The sequence below is a fragment of the Artibeus jamaicensis genome, unplaced genomic scaffold, assembly GCF_021234435.1.
Source record: "Artibeus jamaicensis isolate MK-2021 breed Jamaican fruit bat unplaced genomic scaffold, CSHL_Jam_final scaffold_847, whole genome shotgun sequence".
NCBI lineage: Eukaryota > Metazoa > Chordata > Mammalia > Chiroptera > Phyllostomidae > Artibeus > Artibeus jamaicensis.
The window spans coordinates 1,430,891-1,449,205 of record NW_026522057.1 but is presented as its reverse complement, the minus strand read 5'-3'; the positions used below and the strand labels follow the sequence as shown (position 1 = coordinate 1,449,205).

General features: G+C 40.6%; 1 protein-coding gene across 1 annotated transcript in view; it reads right to left on the bottom strand.

Moving 5' to 3' along the window:
* EIF2B3 (eukaryotic translation initiation factor 2B subunit gamma) overlaps positions 1–18,315 on the bottom strand; it is a 118,658-nt gene that overhangs the window by 68,535 nt on the left and 31,808 nt on the right. The window contains exon 4 of the mRNA XM_037149574.2: positions 4,258–4,417. Within this exon, the coding sequence (XP_037005469.2) occupies positions 4,258–4,417 (160 nt within the window). The remainder of the gene's footprint in view (positions 1–4,257; positions 4,418–18,315) is intronic.

Sequence of the window (18,315 nt, the reverse complement as noted above, 5' to 3'; positions counted from 1 at the left end):
TCATGCTGCCACTGTTAGTTTCCCTACAGACTTAAAAGTTATTATGCGACAAAAACATTTTGATACTTGGTGGTCTTTAAAGGATTGCCATTCTACATAAAATATTAAAAAATCCCCTTTAGCCCTGGCTGGTGTAGCTCAGTGGATTGAGCGCGGACCTGCAAACCAGAGAATTGAGGTTCGATTCCCAGTCAGGGCACATCCCTGGGTTGCAGGCCAGTTCCCAGCAGGAGACACACGAGAGGCAACCATACATTGATATTTCTCTCCCTCTCTCCTTCCCTTCCCCTTTAAAGATAAATAAATAAAATCTTAAAAAAAAATCCCCTTTAAAAACAACGCAGCCCCGGCTGGTGTGGCTCAGTGGACTGAGTGCGTGCCAACCTGAGAACCGAAAGGTCACTGGTACAACTTCCAGACAGGGCACATGCCTGGGTCTGGGGCCAGGCCCCTAGCTGTGGGTGTGTGAGAGGCACCCGATCCCCTCTCCCTCTAGAAAGAAAGAAATTAAATCTTAAATGAATTAGGCAATCAATCAATCAATTGATGTATGTGATTTGTTAGGCTACGGGACCAATTACTTCCCATAGGGGTATTTCTAAAATATATGTGAAAATGATAGTGATAATATTCCTAATGATAATAGGAATAGCAATTACAATTTTTTAAGCAACTACTGTGTTTCAAAGAGTAAACAGAATGCTTTATGAACATCTTATTTCTCACAAAGAAATCCTGAAAGGATTCAGTTGCACTTTATAGCTGAAGAAAATGAAGCTCAGGAAGGTTAGATAATTTGCCCAATATCCCACTGCTTTGCGGCATTGAAACTTACACAGTCTGAACTCAAGAGCCTGGGCTCTTAACAGCCATGCTACGGCAGTATGAAAACATGCTACAGCATGCATTCAAAATCTTGAAAACATTTCTAAATATAAATCAATAGACGATGTAGTATCAGTCTAAAAACTCATTATAAATTCGTGCTCTTACAATACCTATGCAAGAATTAAGCCACTGCTCAGACTCGTGGTTTTAGGATTTAAAGTGCTAGGGCTTGAATCTACTTTCTCTGACCTGGGGGGCAATAAGAGTTGCCTTCATAGGCAGATCCTCAACCACTCAATAATATCTACTGACTGCTCCCCATGGGCCATACCTGGGCCAGCTGCTGGGGATAAAGATGAACCAAACAGATAGGACCTTGCTCTCCCAGAGCTTACAGTCCCGTAGAGGAGGGAGTCATAAGAGGGCAGGGCTCCCGTGTGTAGTCAAATAAGAGGATATAATTTCACATTAGAGAGTTGAGGCAGGCCTCTTTCAGAAAACAACTGGAGGGTAGACTGGAGTCAGAGTACATATGTTGTGGGAGGAGAGGGGACAGAGAGCATCTCAGAGAGCATGTGTGTAATGACGTGCAGCAGAAAAAGAACAGCCCCCAAATTCCAACACGATTTGATCGGCCATCCTCAGTGTCTACGTCTCCTACAAAACTGCTGAGAAGAAAGCGGCCAGGTGGGCAGAGGTGGCTCCCGAAACATCAAGCTATAACCGTTCTCCCGTAGGTCAGTGCCTGGGGATTTCAAAACGCTGGACCTAGGGGATCTAGACTGCTAAACGCACCATGGGAAAGGGGACTGCTGGCTACTCTGGCACAACAGCAGCCAAGAAGCAGAGCAAATGTACAGTCTGAGAGATTTAGGATTCTTTTAAAAAGTGCTTATCGCTAAAATGCATAGTATCCATGGGGGAAATTCAAAACTCACAGTTTAGGTGAATCTGTCTTCAAATAAATGAGAAGTTCAAAATTTCACATGAAGAATGAAAAATCTTTTTTTAAAAAAGATTTTATTTATTTATTTTTAGAATGAGGGGCAGGAGGTGAGAAAGAGAGGGAGAGAGACATTGATCACTGATGCAAAAGAGAAACATTGACCGGCTGCCTCTCACACAGGCCCCGACCAGGGACTGAACCCGCACCCAGGCCTGTGCCCCAGGAGGGAACCCACCCGGCAATCTCTCGCCTTGTGGGATGATGACCAACTGAGTCACACCAGGAAGGGCTTAAAAATCTTTTTAAAACACAAATCTAATTATGACATTCTTTTGTTAAAATTCCTCAGTACTCTTCACTGTCTGGGGAATAAAGTTCAAACCTTCAGTATGATTCCTGTTTCCTCTCCACTCCCACTTCCTGCTTCCCTGCACTCTAGGCTCACATTCCAGCTACACAGCAAGTTACCAGTATACACCATACTTTTCCTTTTCTTTTTTAAAAGATTTTATTTATTTACTTTTATAAAGATGGGAAGGGAGGGAGAAAGAGAAAGAGAGAAGTGCCAATCAATGAGCCTCCTGCATGCCCCCATCTGGAGACCCAGCCGCACCCAGGCATGTGCCCTGACCAGGAATTGAACCTGCAACCTTCCAGCTCCCAGGCTGGGGCTCAGTCCACTGAGCCACACCAGCCAGGGCTACATTGTGCTTTTTCAAAGAGAATAGAAGAGCCAGTTTAAAGGAACTTCTACTGGCCAAATTGTGAAAACTTAAGCATCAAAACATTTTAAAATGGATGGGCAGACAGACAATACTTACAGTTCATTTAAAATAAAATTGTAAAAAGCTATGCATTTATAATGATACTTAAAGAGATGCAAGCTAACATGAAATGTACTAAAATGTTCTAATACCAAGAAGAGTAACTCTAATGAATTATTTGATTTTTAAATTATTATAAATAGAGAAGTATATAAAAATTTATATTTATAAAATACACATCTGTTTATAAAGTCTGGATATGCAATTGTTTCTATCTGTGTAAGTCCAAAAGGCTGAATATAGGGAATTATGAGTAAGCAACCCAGACCTTGCAAAAGTAGAAAATATACCAGAACAAAAGGAATGACTGACATGAGGATTATACATAATAATAAGGTAAAAAGAGGATCCAACAATTAATCTGCACCAGTGATCACAAAAAGCAACTAGAAAGAAGTTTCAATGTTATAATCCCAAATCATAAGTTAACCAAATGTTCTAAAGAAGAGAGCTAAAAGTACAGACTAATTAATCAAATCCTAGAAATGAAAGCTCTAGGTCGCTCTATTAAGAGGAGGATCCTAAGTCGTCAAACATAGCTTCTAGCGATTGTAAGAGACTACATCAACATGTAACAATGACAAGGCAATGGGTTACGTAATGCTGGATAAGCAAAATCTAAAAACTCGTCATTCTAGGGGAAAACTCCAGGGTAAAAGCACATCAATCTAGGGAAAACTAAAACCTACATATATAAAAAGTGTGATCTGACAGATTTTTGTCCATAAATTCAGTTTTTAAAAGTAACTCAGGCACAGAATTGTGACTCAGTGGTTCAGGTTTGAAATGTGCTAGGAAAAGCAATCAGACACTATACCTTAACTAAAATTAACAACTGGTCAATAACCCAAATGCTATGAGTGATCCAGAGTATTATTCCTTTTCTTTTTGGTCTGTTAAGATTACTATAACTCTATGAAGATTAAAAAAAAAAAAGATTAACCTACTACCAGAATCTTAGAAAAATACAAACACAAACATGTTGTAATCCTAAGAAGATCAAGTATGGTTAATGCCTATCTTGTTTTTTCAGGGTGATCAGACTATTCAAAAGACTCAATCATACTAATTTATAATAGTAATTTTAATCACATAAAAATATCTAATTCAATTTGCAAACTTCAAACATTTAAAAAAAATCAATTTTAAATTAAATTTTTTGTTTCTTAGGTATATGCATTTGATCCTTAAACACAATGCAAACAGTTTTTTAAAATTTTAAAGATTTTATTAATTTATTTTTAGAGAGGGGAAGGGCGGGAGAAAGAGAGGGAGAGAAACACCAATGTGTGGTTGCCTGTTGTGCGCCCCCTACTGGGGACCTGGCCTGCAACCCAGGCACATGCCCTGACTGGGAATAGAACCGGGGACCTTTTGGTCCACAGGCTGGCATTCAATCCACTGAACCACACCAGCCAAGGCATAAACAGTTTTGAGTACTCTGTTCTGCATACAAAAGCCCCTTGGACCTTACGGAATCTGATCAATAGTTATAAACCTCTTCAAGTCAGCAACTGTATCTCATTACTTTATGTCATCAACTGCTGCTGCAGTGCCTGCACTGCAGTCAGTTTTCAATAAATGTTTCTTAAGAGAAAGTATGAATGTCAAGAATAATTATTAAAACCCAATAAACAAATCAAACTTCACTTTCCTTACCTGCTTTTTTTTTCCCCTTTTGACCTGGAACTGGTTCTAAGCCATCTTGACCTTTTCTCATTAACATGGCAAGTGATGCATCATGAGCTCTGAACAGGTCCACAACCTCATGTAAGGCAACATCTGTTAATAGATCACAGCTCAGGACCAGAACATCTGTCTGTCAAGTGGAGAAGGGGAAAGTCAGTATCACAAAGGACCAAGGATCATCACAGGATAAAGTACAATGGCTGAGAAACATGAAGAAATTGAACTTATTTTCAAACCTTTTTTATAGTAGCAAAATAAGTAAAATAAATGGGGTTGTTCTAACTGAACTGCACTGGGGGAGGGTTCGGAACATCTACCTCCCCTTTGTGTAGGTGCCTTACTGCAGCCACTCCTGAGGCATCTCTGGCATCCTGACCTCTTGGAAAGAGTCTGAAAACCTCCACATTGTCTCTTCCCACTGCTGCGGAATTAATGACCTTAGATTTATGCATCACTTTACAATGTGAAAAGCATTTTCACATAGTTTGATTATTCGACAAGGTTATGTTAAAAAGTGTTCAATTCGTGCATGATTCTAAGCCTGTAATTTATCCTGCAATGCCTCACATGATCCCCAGGAAATAACAGAATGAATATAACATAATGCTTCTTCTTCTGGGAAATCAATCTAGCTGGCAAACAATTATAATACAACCTCAGGTATATACAAAAGCACTCATTTAATCCTGATAATAATTACCATGGGGATGTAATTGTTACTATTATTAGCCCCCATTTTTATGGATAAGAAATATGAGGCCTACTTATCACAGTGCCTGGCACATAATAGGCATTTGGTAAATTATTTGCTGAATGAATGAATAAATCAATGCAGTAAGAAAGATTTTCTCATGTGGTAGATCTTTTGATTGCCATTCTAGTGTTCAGATTGATTACAATAACAATAATGGTAATTAGCGTTTATTGAGTGCACATCACTGACCAGGAATTCTATAACACTTTGTATGCATTATCTCCATCTTCCAAGTTCTATGATTAAACACTATTATTATTTGTACTCCACAGACTAAGAAACAGGTTAACAGTAGTTATATAACTAAGATCTAAGAACTGGTAATGACTTCCTTTAACTAAAAAATCTGCACTACTGAACAGTGTTTAAAGAGACAGAGTTGACTGCTTCCCCCACATAGTCAAAAATCCATGTATAAAGCCATGTCTGACTCCCCCAAAACTTAACTATTAATAGCCTACTGTTGACTGGAAGCCTTACTGATAACATAAATAATCAATTAACACATATTTTGTATGTTACATGCATTACATAGTGTTTTCTTATAAAGTAAGCTAAAGAAAGTAAAATATTATTAAGGAAATCATGAGGCAGCGGAAACATATTTACAGTACTGTACATACTTATTTTTTGAAAATTCACGTAAAAGTGAACCTGTGCAGTTCAAATCCACGTTGAGTCAACTGTATAGCTTCGCTGGTTTGAAGACCCGTTAAGAGAGGTTTTAGTCCCTATTTGGTACCAAACAGATCTGAATTTAGATCTTACATACTCTTAGGTTTTGGTCTACCACCCAATAGTGCAGGTCTAGGTATCAGTAGATGCATCATATTGGGTTGGCCAAAAAGTTTGTTTGTTTTTTCTGTAAGATGGCTCTAGTAAGCTCTTATTTGCCTTTAACTTTATTCAAAACTATTTTGTTAGACTGTATGCTGACAGCTGTCATATCAGTGTGCATTTAAAAAACACTTGTCAAAATTGGGGAATTTTTGTGTAAGCATTTTAATATTGAAGATGGAAGATAATAAGCAACATTTTCAGCATATTATGCCTTATTTTTTAAAGAAAGGTAAAAACACAATGAAATGCAAAAAAAGATTTGTGCAGTGCATGGGGAAGGTGCTGTGACTGATCAAATGTGTTAAAAGTGGTTTGTGAAGTTTCATGCTGGACGATGCTCCAGGGTCAGGTAGACCAGTTGAAGTTGATACTGATCGAATTGGGAGGTTAACTGAGAACAATCAATGGCACACGACACAGGAGATAGCCGACATAAAATATCCAAATCAATAAAGTTATTAGTGAAAATGAAAAATGTGTCTCTTAGTTTATGGAAGAAACTAAATGGACTTTTTAGCCAACCCAAGATTTTAAGAGTAACCTTGATATATTAAAAATGTATCAGTAAGAAGATGATGAAGATTGTGAAAAGGCTAGAAAACATGAGAGCTGAAAGAACAGAAGTTGTTCAGTAGGGAAAAAAAAGATTGTACAGGGGGATCCCAAAACCCCCAGGAAATGTCTTCTGGAGGGTGGGCCCCTTGTACTACAGGCTTTCTCCCCCAGGTGAGTGTTCTAGGAACCCATATGTATCAGTGCACCAGCTGGTGTTGTTGTGAGAGGCTGGCTACACTTAGCTTCAGTGAATTGTTTTTGAAAACTCTTTCAACACGTTTGCCCATTTCATGATGGATAATTTAGGCATGCACTTGTCCACACCACGCTGAGTGTTTAGCAGTTTTTGACCAAACACAGATTGACAGACCTCACCCCAAGCTTTTGTTTCCCCTGATGGAAAAAGTCCTCAGAGGCAAACATTTTGCTCATGTGGAAGAGGTGAAACAAAAGCCATAGATGCATTAAAAGCATCAAAATCGACAAGTTCAAAAACTGTTCTGAGCAGCGGGAAAAACATCTGGATAGGTGCCCTGCATCAAATGGAGAGTACTTTGAAGGAGACTGAAGTTTGAACATATGAGATCAAATACACAACTTTTAATAAAGAAATTCCATTTTTTGGGTCCCTCCTCAGACATGTGGGTGACAGTGGGTAGGACAAGAAGTAGGGGGTGGAGTTAGGAAAGAAAGCAATGCCCTGGCTGGTGTGTCTCAGCTGGTTGGAGTGATGTCCTGTAAACCAAAAGGTTGGGTTTGATTCTTGGTCAGGGCACATGGCTGGGCTGCGGATTCAGTCCAGTTGGGGCATGTGCAAGAAGCAACTGATCAATGTTTCTCTCTCACAACGATGTTTCTCTCCCCCTCTTTCCCCTTCTACTTGAAATCAACAAGCATGTCCTCGAGTGAGGATTAAAAAAAAGGGGAAAGAGATAATAGCACTCTTCAAACACTTCACGGTCTTAAGGAAGGATCAAATTTTACCTAAATAGTCGAAGACCAAATAGGTAAAACGTGAACAGAAGTATTTTTGATTTCCATATTAACTTATGCCTGTCAATCATAGCTAGTCAAAAAGAATAATTTTGTAAGGTAATGAGTCATTGGAAATGTTCAGGCAGAACTGGATTATCGCTTGTAACAATTCATTTATCTAACATTTACTGAACATTCACTCTAGGCTGAGACGGGTCCTATTCTGGAACTTGGAGGAAACTTGGACTGTGTGTGTTAACGTGCCATCCAGCTGGCTCAGACTCCTGGGGACCCTGTGAACGAGTGACGTCCACAAGGACCTGTCCTCAACATTCCTGCTCAGCTCCTTTAGAGTCATGCCTGTGGCTTCCTTTCTAGAGTCAATCCATCTCACATTTGGTCTTCCCCTTTCCTGCTGCCTCCTATTTTCCCCAGCCTTTTCCTTAAATCCCTGCCTTTTCACGGTGAGCCCGGAGGACAGCTTCAGTTTTGTCATTTTTGTCTCCAGTGATGTCTCCGGTTTCACTAGGACCTTCGTGTTTGTGTTTATGGTGGTCCAGGGGATTATTCACAGAGTTCTCCTTCTAACTCCATGTTTCACACGAACTGCTTTTTCACCCCCTTCTTCACTGGCCAACTTCTGCATCCATACGTAGTAACTGGGAATATGAGGGTATAAATGATCTTAGCGTTGGTTTCTAATGACACATCTTCACTTTTGGTGATCTTTCTTGGACTAGAAAGTGTTAAGTGTGAGTGGCTAAGAAAAGCTGTCTAATATATCTCAAACAAATTTCTACCTATACATGCTGCCATTATATTTTATCATAAATGCAGAAAACAAAAGTCCAGAAACAGTCAACTGGAAAGCAAATTCCTTAGGTTGTAACCTAAACCAACTACACCAGTGTTTCTCAGTAGCACACCTACAGGACCCCAGAGGCGCTTCGGAGAAAGGCTCCTATTGCCCTTCCTGAGTCAATCCAGGCAGCTCCTCTCTGCTGATTTCATTGTCTAGGCTTCTGTGTAAGTGCTGATTTGGAAAACAGTTCTGCCACTTTTAGAAGTCTAAGAAACACTGGACTAAATTACCCCAGGTTTAAAAATAAAGTACGTATCTGTATTCGTAGAAATTTTTGCAAGTGGTTCCAACTTTTGTAAGATTTTAATTTAAATCAAGACTCCTGCTTTCTATGGAAAAATGGGTGATTTCAACTCACATTCCACTACAGCAAAGTGTTGTTCGTGTTTGCTTAAAAACTGAGGCTCAACGATTCGAATGCCTTCTCTTAGTGCCTGAAATTTCTTATTCTGCATACATATGCTCCTCAATTTAGGATGAGATTATGTCCTGATAACCCCATCATAAGGTGAAAATATCATTAAGTTGAATATGCACTTAAAATACTTAAACTACTGAACATCATAGTTTATCCTAGCCTACCTATCTTAAACTTGCTCAGAACACAATACCCCCAAGATGCTGGTAACACAGTACTCTGCAGAGTATCGGCTGTTTGCCCTTGTGACTGGGTGCCCGGCTGGGAGCTGGGGCTCACCGCTGCTGCCCAGCACCACGGGAGAGTAACGTACTGCCCACCGCTAGCCCAGGAAAAGACCAAAATTCAAAATTTGAAGTACAGCTTTTACTGAATGCAAATTGCTTTAACACTATTATAAAATAGGGAAACTGTAAGTGAAACCAGCCTTAAGCCAGGGACTGTCTGTACAGAATTTGTACCAGAAGCATCCTTTCTTTCCCACATACAACTCATTATTTACAGCCTAAACAATGCCTTTTGAAGGCCTTATCTTAAGATTAAGAAGTTCAAATTTGGATTTTTTTCCCTACCATGCTGCTTCTCTCTTAAATTTTTTGTGGATTTTTAACTCTGAGAAAAAAGAAAGCCCCCATAAACATTTTTTTTAGGGGAAAATTTTTTCTGTGCTGGCCATCCAGGAGCCACCAAACGTTAACGAATCAGCCCCCACACATGCACGCGAGGGAAGACTTGGCCTGCAGAGTCCTGCTTCTTCCAACGATGCTTAGAAAGACAGAGCTGAGCCGCCGCTGAAGACCTGTCACTGCAGAAGCTGCCTCGTTTCATCATAATGACAATGAGTTTGCTGAGGGAAAAAAATCTTTCTATTTTCCTAAGTTTCTCTAATAAGGTGACTGATGTTTGCAAGCTGACTATTCTTCAATAAATTCCATTTTTAAGTACACTCCAAAGTGAAGAAAATGACCCCAATGCAGATGCCTCTGAAGTGGTGTCAGTGTGTTGGCTTGGAAAATAAATGCTTTTATCATTCAGTATCTGCAAAAAAATAAATCTGTCAGTATAGTGAATGCCAAACAAGTCCTGCATAATTGTGAACAGTCGGCGGCCCCATTTTTCTCTTTGCTTTCAGGTGACTTTTTGCTAAACTGAATGTGAAATCCCTAAGGAACGTGAGGAATGGGCCCCTCCTCCCAATGTCTGGTAGCCATCTGTTCCCTGTGAAAAGAAAGGCATCAGTCTGAAGGTCAGGGTCTGGGATGCAGATGGAGGTGCTACTCGCCAGGCGGCTCACGCCTCTGTTCCCAGAGAATGCACCGTGTCAGACTCACTGAGACCAAACACATTCCCACCCTCTGTGGAACTACACTTCCAAAGGAAAGTCTTTGCCATCTGCTCAATGCACTTTGTTTCCAAAGCTGGATATCCTAGAAGGAGACACAAAAGCCTAAAAGGAAAACTGGCCCTGGCCAAGTGGCTCAGTTGGTTGGAGCACTGTCTCGTACACCAAAAAGTTGTGGGTTTGATTTCCAGTCAGGGCGCACACCTAGGTTGCAGGTTCGATCCCTGGTTGGGGTGCATATGGGAGGTAACTGACTGATGTTTCCCTCTCTCTCTTTCTCCCTTCTTCTACCTCTAAAATCAATAAACATATCCTTGGGTGAGGATTTAAAAAAAAAAACAAAAACTAAATCACCTTCACATCTTTGTTCAACTGATGTGCCACGAGAATTTTTAAGACATTCAATACCTAACAATTTAGTCAGGGACACTGACCTCTTTCCCCTTAGACTGTCAAATAAAAAAGTGACATAGCCAACACAACAATAGCTTTCTGGTGTGAATGAATTTAAATTATACCTAGTTTTTGTCATGTCAGCAAAAACCATTTTTTTGGTGTGCTATGGAATTTTAGTTGTTTGTGGGCCATGAGACGAAAAAGGCTGAAAATCACCATTATGTGGTATAAGAAAATGGATGACTATTGTTTTGATTTTTGTTCTAAAAATGTAAAGTCCACTCTAGAAATGCAAATGTTCTTCTACTAACTGAAGCCCAGAGAGAAAAGCTGAAAAACTCTTAAGAGCCAAAAGTATTTCTGATCATGTGTGACCACAAGCAATGAATAAACACAGACTGGAGTGAAAAGCAACTGCACAGTGTATCTGAAACGCGGTTAATCTGAAAGCGCCCTGGACACGCCAACCCTGGGGCTCCCTTTGTACCACCAACGGTCTGCCTCTCCTTCCGAGAGGCCGACCGGAAGCCCTACTCACTGTTTTAAGTCTCCATGCCTTATCCCAAGCCTGCTCCTCTAGAGGAGCCAAGGATATGTCAAGAGGAGCGAAAAACACAGCTGTAAAGGACAGCAAATGTGTGTGTTTTTGACAAAGTGGAAAGGGAAGGTGAAAGACAGCACTTTAGTGCTTGGGGAAAAACCAAGACACCCAGGAATTCAAAACCCAAACTGCTGTCAGCTAGTCTTGGCTAAAGCAAACAAATTAAGCTCGGAAAACCCAATTACCAAGCCATGGTAAAGCCCAGAGATCTTTCATTACAAGAATACTTTCAATCAAGCCAAAACCACTGAGTAAAACTAGAAGAAAAAAACAAAAGTTAAGTCAGAAAACCGGATGCGTGTGTGTGGTGGCGACGGTGGGAGGGAGGAGGAGGGAGCTACTGGGAATAGCCTCTTTTCTTTTCCTGGCAACTGTTCCATGACAGATTGTTATAAATAACTCAATCTGGCAAATGATTTCCTACAGCAAGGAGAAAGGAAAACATACTTACTCCCCTGGAAAAAACTGTCAGGGCAAGGTAACTAACATGCTTTCGCCCACCCAGCACTTCCACAAACACTGGCTGCGATCCAGATCACCGCCCAGTCCTCCACCCCTGCCCGCATGGAACTATGAATTCAGTTGTTCGGTTATGACTACAAATGGTCACAATGTACACTTGTCTATGCAATCCAATCCCAACCCAATCCCCAAGAGTAGTTGGGTGCTTTATCAAACACCAGTGGCTGACTGCAAAGGAGACTTCACCACGACTGTGCTCAGTTTTGGTTGAAAATGCGTGGAGAAGATTCCCAGTCTGCAGTCCTCAAAGTGTACAGCAAAGAGCCACCTGCCATCTTGTTTTTACTGAGTTTGAGGCATTCGGTGCAGGATGGAATGACCAGTTCAGTCTCTAAGAAATGTGATAATCTTTAGGTGAGAACTGAATATCCTTCCTGTGATCCTTAGTTTAATCACAGTGTCACCACCATCCAGGATCTGAAGTCAGAAATCTGGCCATTGTCCAGGACTGATGTCTTCCCTCTCTTGCCTGCCCCTTACCCACCTTCTCCCTGGTCCCCGAGTCCTCTTCTTTTGTCTCCACTGCACCACCTTAGTTCATGCCTCGAGCTATTTCCCCAGTCCTGACTGGTGTCTCTATCACTTCAGTTTTCTCTTATTCTAGCGCACACTCCAATTCCACTACATATTTCATTCCCATGCTTAAATACAGCCTGAAATAGTGTTCTCCAGTGTGGGGGTAGGTGGAAGAAGGTGAAGGATGGGAAAATAACAAAAAATAAAGGCCCCCCAATTTTTCCAAACATAAAAAAATGTTGAATACATCCACTTATTCCTGCTTATTTAAAAAAATATATTAAAATATGAATCATTATAAATGATATAATATGCTCTTTATATAACACACAAGAAAAGACAAAATTAAAAGAACTAGAGATTCTAATATACTCCTCTGGTAGTCCATCCTGCACACCCCCTGGCTTTGAGAACACCCCATTTTGGAGGCCACTGCTCTACAGGACTGAGTTCAAATTCCTTGGCATGATTTTTAGGGTCTTCATGCCCTTGCTGGTGTGGCTCAATTGACTGGAACATCGTCCCTTAACTGAAAAGCTGCAGGTTCGAAATAGGACTCCACCCAACTAATTCAGCCTTCTCTTCCACAATTCCCCTTCCACACAGCTCATGTTAATTGCCAAGAATGCAATCCCTTTTCTCTCTTTCCACCCCACTACACACTCATCCATCAAGAGTCGCGTCTTGTTACAGTTATTATAAAGGACAGAGCCAGTGTACTATCTTCTCTGGAGATGAAGTCTTTTTGGACCCATTACAAGACCTTAAATCACTAAATTTGATTACATGGTTTCTTTCCCATGTAGACTTTTAGCTTCATAAGGAGCTCTTTTCTCTTTGCATCCCCAGAGTTCAACCTAGTGCCGGCAAACAAGAATCAGTAAATATCAGCACTCTTCCTATTATCCGTCTCCTTTCTTGAATTGACTCAAAGATTAAAATATTCAATTTTAGCCCTGGCTGGTGTGGCTCAGTGGATGGAGCACTGGCCTGCGAACCACAAGGGTCACTAGTTCGATTCCCAGTCAGGGCACATGCCTGGGTTGCTGGCCAGGTCCCCAGTAGGGGGCACTCAAGAGGTATCCACACATTGATGTTTCTCTCTCTTTCTCCCACCCTTCCCCTCTGCCTAAAAATAAACAAAATCTTTAAAAAATAAGATAAAATATCCAATTTTAGATATTTAGGCATTATAATGGTTGTTAATGTTGCTGTCGAGTTCTGTTTACATTTACATTGGTAAAATATTATGTTATTTATGTTATTAAATATTTTACCACATTTTTTGCTTCAAAAATTTTTTTAACTTATTTTCCTCCTCTAAAATCTAGGTGTGTCTTATGGTCTGAAAAATACGGTGACTTTGCTGCTCCCTAAAGCAATGAGGTAGTGAACAAACCTACTGCTTCCAAAGAAGAAAAAGGCAGAAGTATCTGAATGGAAAGAAGTCAGATGCAACTGTCCTGGAGGGCCTGGCCAGATTCATAATTTTAAAATACAAGCTCATCATTTACAGTTCTAAAGTTTTCCTCTTCAAGTCAAGAACAAATAAAGGAATTCTACTCATGTTTCCTGTGTGAAGCTAAGAAAAAACTGAAAATGTGCTAATTTCTAACTCTGTTAAACAAGCTCTCTATAAAAATGCTAGTCACTTCTCTTCCAGGATGTAGACAGGTGTCCACAATAGTTTTAATCTCCAAATGCACTGATATTATAGGGAAATAACAAAGGCTTTTTTGTTCTGTCAAATCAAACTTTCACTTTGAAATAATATATTATTTTAAATTTATATTAAATTGTTTCATTCTTTTTCTTTGGTCAGATACAATTGTGCCATAGGACAAAAATCTTATTGTCCCATTTCAAGATCATGGAACATGGCTTACAATTACATTATGTTTTCTGCCTGTAACTTTAGTTTTAATTATATCCTTACGTATGACAGGGAAATACTGTCCAGTTTTCTTGGAAATCAGAAGGCTTAGGAGATCAGCAGAGGGTTGATAGGGGCTGTGACAAAGGAAAGTTTTTAAAACATGAGAAAAAGACAACAAGTTGAAATCCTGACTGAATCCTGAGTAAACTAAAATCAGGACTTTATCAGCCTCCAGAAGCAAATTCTAAGGTTCGGTATGTCTTCTTTTTCTATTAATTCCACACATGACTTTAAATAAGTCCCTCCCTTTTGGGGCCTCAGCTTCTTCATCTATAAGATTAGAGGGATGCATTCTCTCTGAAGTCATTTATGGCATAAAATTATATGATTATAACAGTCAAGCTATTTTTCAATTTTTATCTAGAACCACACCCTGGGTTCAGTGGCATTAATAAGGATGGCGACCATTAAAGTCCTGACTTTCTCACCCACTCTGGGAATCATCATGAAAAATGAAAGCACGTTAAGTATAGTTTTGATGCTCACCACATTTAATTGAATCAATTCTTTCAAAAATAATAATCCGTATGGCACGTATGGCAATCCCCAGTTAATCAGAGAAGTCAGGCACAAAAATCCATAACCAGCTAACCACTCCATTACTATCTGAGTTCATTCATTAAAGGATGCATCTTTAGCTCTGGCTGGTGTGGCTTGGTGGATTGAGCGCTTGAACCAAAGGGTTGCAAGTTTGATTCCTAGTCAGGGCACATGCCTGGGTTGTGGGCCAGGTTCCCAGTAGAAGGCACGAGAGATGACCACACACTGATGTTTCTCTCCCTCTTTTTATCTCTCTCTTCCCTTCTCTCTAAAAATAAATAAAATGTTTAAAAAGAGAAAAAAGGATGTGTCTCTAAATACATTTTCAGCAACAATCCATAAAGATTTCAGTTTGGAACCAATGGTACACTACCTGCCATCACCAGCTCAACTGGTTCTCTAAGGCTACGGTATCTTTGATGGCAAACAATTAACTAAAAACTGGACAGCACTTTACTGTTTACAAAGCTCTTACACATACTTTATTTCATTTAATTCTCACGATTCTATAACATCTACAAGGGGGGACCTGGAGAAACCCAGAATTATCTCTGTACAGGCTTCCCCACCCAGGTGAGTGTTCCAGGAACCCATCTGTATCAGTGGACAGCTGGTGTTGTTGTGAGAGGCTGCGTTCAGCTTCAGTGAATTTTTTGAAGACTCTTTTGATGTGTTTGCCCATTTCATGATGGTGATTTATGAGCGCACCTGTATATGCCTGTTGAGTGTTCAGCAGTTTTTGACCGAAAAAAGGTATGACCCCCGTGCCCTACCCACCCTATTCATCCAATCTCTCCCTAAGTGACTCTTTTTTTTTTTTTTGTCTTCCCCAAATGAAAAACAGCCTCAAAGGGAGAAGTTTTGCCAACGGGGAAGAGGTGAAACAGAAAACAGCAGAGGCACTAAAAGGCATCAAAATCGACAAATTCAAAAACTGTTCTGAGCAGTGGAAAAAATGTCTTGATAAGCATATTGTATCAAATGGAGATTACTTTGAAGGTGACTAAAGTTTAAACATGTAAGAAAAATGTACGATTTTTATAAATAAATTCCGGGTAATTTGGGGTTCCTCCTCATATATAATAAAATCCATTTTGTGGACAAGAAATAGATAAGAAAACAGAGGCTCAGAAATACTATGTGATCTGCCCCTTTGCCACCATATTGCCTTTTAAATATATCTCCCCGCCCCCGCCAGCGGTGGTGCTAAATGCATCTAGGGCCTCTCTAAATGCGCTCACGTCACATTTAAACTTGGTCAGGCACCTTACTATTTAAAACCAAATCACAGTTCACTCTTTCCAGCTGGCGCTGAGCCGTGGGCATCTCTCGGGACAACTGGCACAAGCGCCACAAGACTGTGGGTGAGAAAAAGCCTACCACAAGGAGCACAAATGTGAGCTGGGACAGCCTGCCACCCACACCAAGAATGGCCCCCCAGCGTGCACACACAGTCTGCGTGCACTGAGGCTGGATGTGGGCAATGTCTCCTGGGGCTCGAGTGTTATGAACCCAAAACAAGGATGATTGATGTGCATCCAGCAATGAATGGGCCCACACCAAGACCCTAGTAAAGAACTGCATCGTGATCACTGACAGTCACCGTACTGACAGTGGTACAAGTCCCACTGTGCACTGCCCCTGGGCTATAAGGAGGGGACCAACGGGACTTCTGAGGAGGAAGAGATTTTCAATGAAAAAGAAAAAAAGATCAGAGAAAATTCAGAAGAAATATGATGGAAGGGGAAAAAATGCGAAAAGCAGCAGTCTTCTCCAGGAGCAGTTCCAGCAGGGCAAGCTTCTCGCATACATCACTTCAAGACAGGGTCAGTGTGGCCGAGGGCAAGGGGCTGGGGTTCTACTGGAGGAAAATAAATCCACTTCCCTCCTTTCTTAGGTCACGTAATAAAGTGTTTATTCTAAACAAACAAACAAATCATAGTTGATAAAAAACTAGTAGACTGTATTTAAAAATAACTTATATATGACACCTGAAAGTTAAAAGTACTATTTTATTATGACTTTGCTTTCACTGAAATTAATAAATCTCTTGTGATAACAGCCTCCAGATCGCAGATGTAATAGCGCCACTGTGCCTCACACCATTCGAGCCAGGTGTCTGAATAAGAGAAGCCAGAGGTGTCAGGGGAGGTTACAAGGATGCTGAAGGATCTGAAAACCATGGCAGCCAGGGGCTCTTCGTCAGGAGAAGAAAACAACCTGGGGACCCGAGAAGGAAGGCTGCCACAGGAAGAGAAAGATACTGTGTCCTGAATGCTCAAGGACAAAATCTGATGAAAGTGTAGACATTTTAGAGGGGCACCGATGAGTACCACATCACAAAGAATTTTCTAATACTAGAACCTCACGAGAAATCCCCACTAGAGGTTTTCAAACACAGCCTCACGTAATCTTCATGCGACATACTCAAGAACAGATTCCTGTGGAGGGCAAAAGATTAAACAGCTCCATAAATCTTTTCAAATTCTGAGGCCCTTGGAGTCTATCACTCTTGCTTTTAACAATGCCCAAGAAACTTGGCCATTTTCTCTGTCCTTCCTGTCCTCCAACAAAAGGGGCCAGAGGTGAGCAGGTGACCTCCTTGTTTCTCATCATCACTTCCAGGCCATTCTCTGTCTGTGACCTCAGCTCACTGGAAGCACATGACACAGACAAAACGCCCCACTCTTTCTTATCGTAGTCGGCCACTGAACTCCCCATCAGCCCTTCTCCTTTAGAGACTGTAAGAGTTTTAAGTAAAAACAACAGATTGAAGATGCACAACAATATTGCCTCCTCTCAAAGCATCACTGAAATAATACTAAATGGGTTTTTTTAAATGGGCATACACCCACAAAATAGGAAGAATGGGAGAGAAGACAACATTAAAAAAATGACTCCTGGTCAGTTGTAGGAAAACTGAAAACCAACTCAACTCACACCTGGTCCCTCAAAAGGCTCAGAAACTGAAATGGGTAGAACGCCAGGGAGGGAGTAGTTAAAATAAAGAAGGCTGGTTGAAAGATCCCTCTTTTCTATTCTATGCAACCCAACTACTGCACAGGTCCCACCCTGCCAGAGGGTTAAGAGAGTAAAACAGAGGATATCTGGACTGAGAAAGCATAATCACTGTTGGGAGTGGAACAGGGGATGCACCTTACTGAAAAAAAGGAAACTTAAAATGCATCCAGGCATCTGAGACACCCCGACCCTGACCCCCACTCATTTCCTGCAATGCCAGCAGTTAGGCCTGCACTGTTCAGAAAGGAGAATTTAATAGTTTTCTCTGAGGAATCTGGGAATCCAAGAAAAAAAAAACCCTAAAGATGTAGATATAAAAGATAGCCCCAAAAGAGTCCAACCACACTGCCCTATCACCCTGCTATGAAACTCATAGTCAGCATGCTCCATCCAGAGATGAAACTTGAGCAAAAAGATAAAGGAAGAAAAACATGAGAAAAAAAAAGAAAATCAGAGTACCAGTCTAAAAAACCTATTTATCAGAGTAAGTTTCCAGGAAAAAAATCCGAACAAATAAGAATCGCCAACAAATTGATTCTTTAAAATATCCCTAAACTGAAAAACATGGACATGCAGATTGAAAGGGCTTAGTGAGTGGAAGGTTTACGAGGATAAAACGGATTCACATCATCATGACATTTCAGAACACTTGGGACTAACAGGAAGATGCTACAGATTTCCAAGAAAAAGCTGGTCACAATAAAAAGATTAGCAGTCACAAAAGCTCAGGACTTCTCAACAACACTGAAA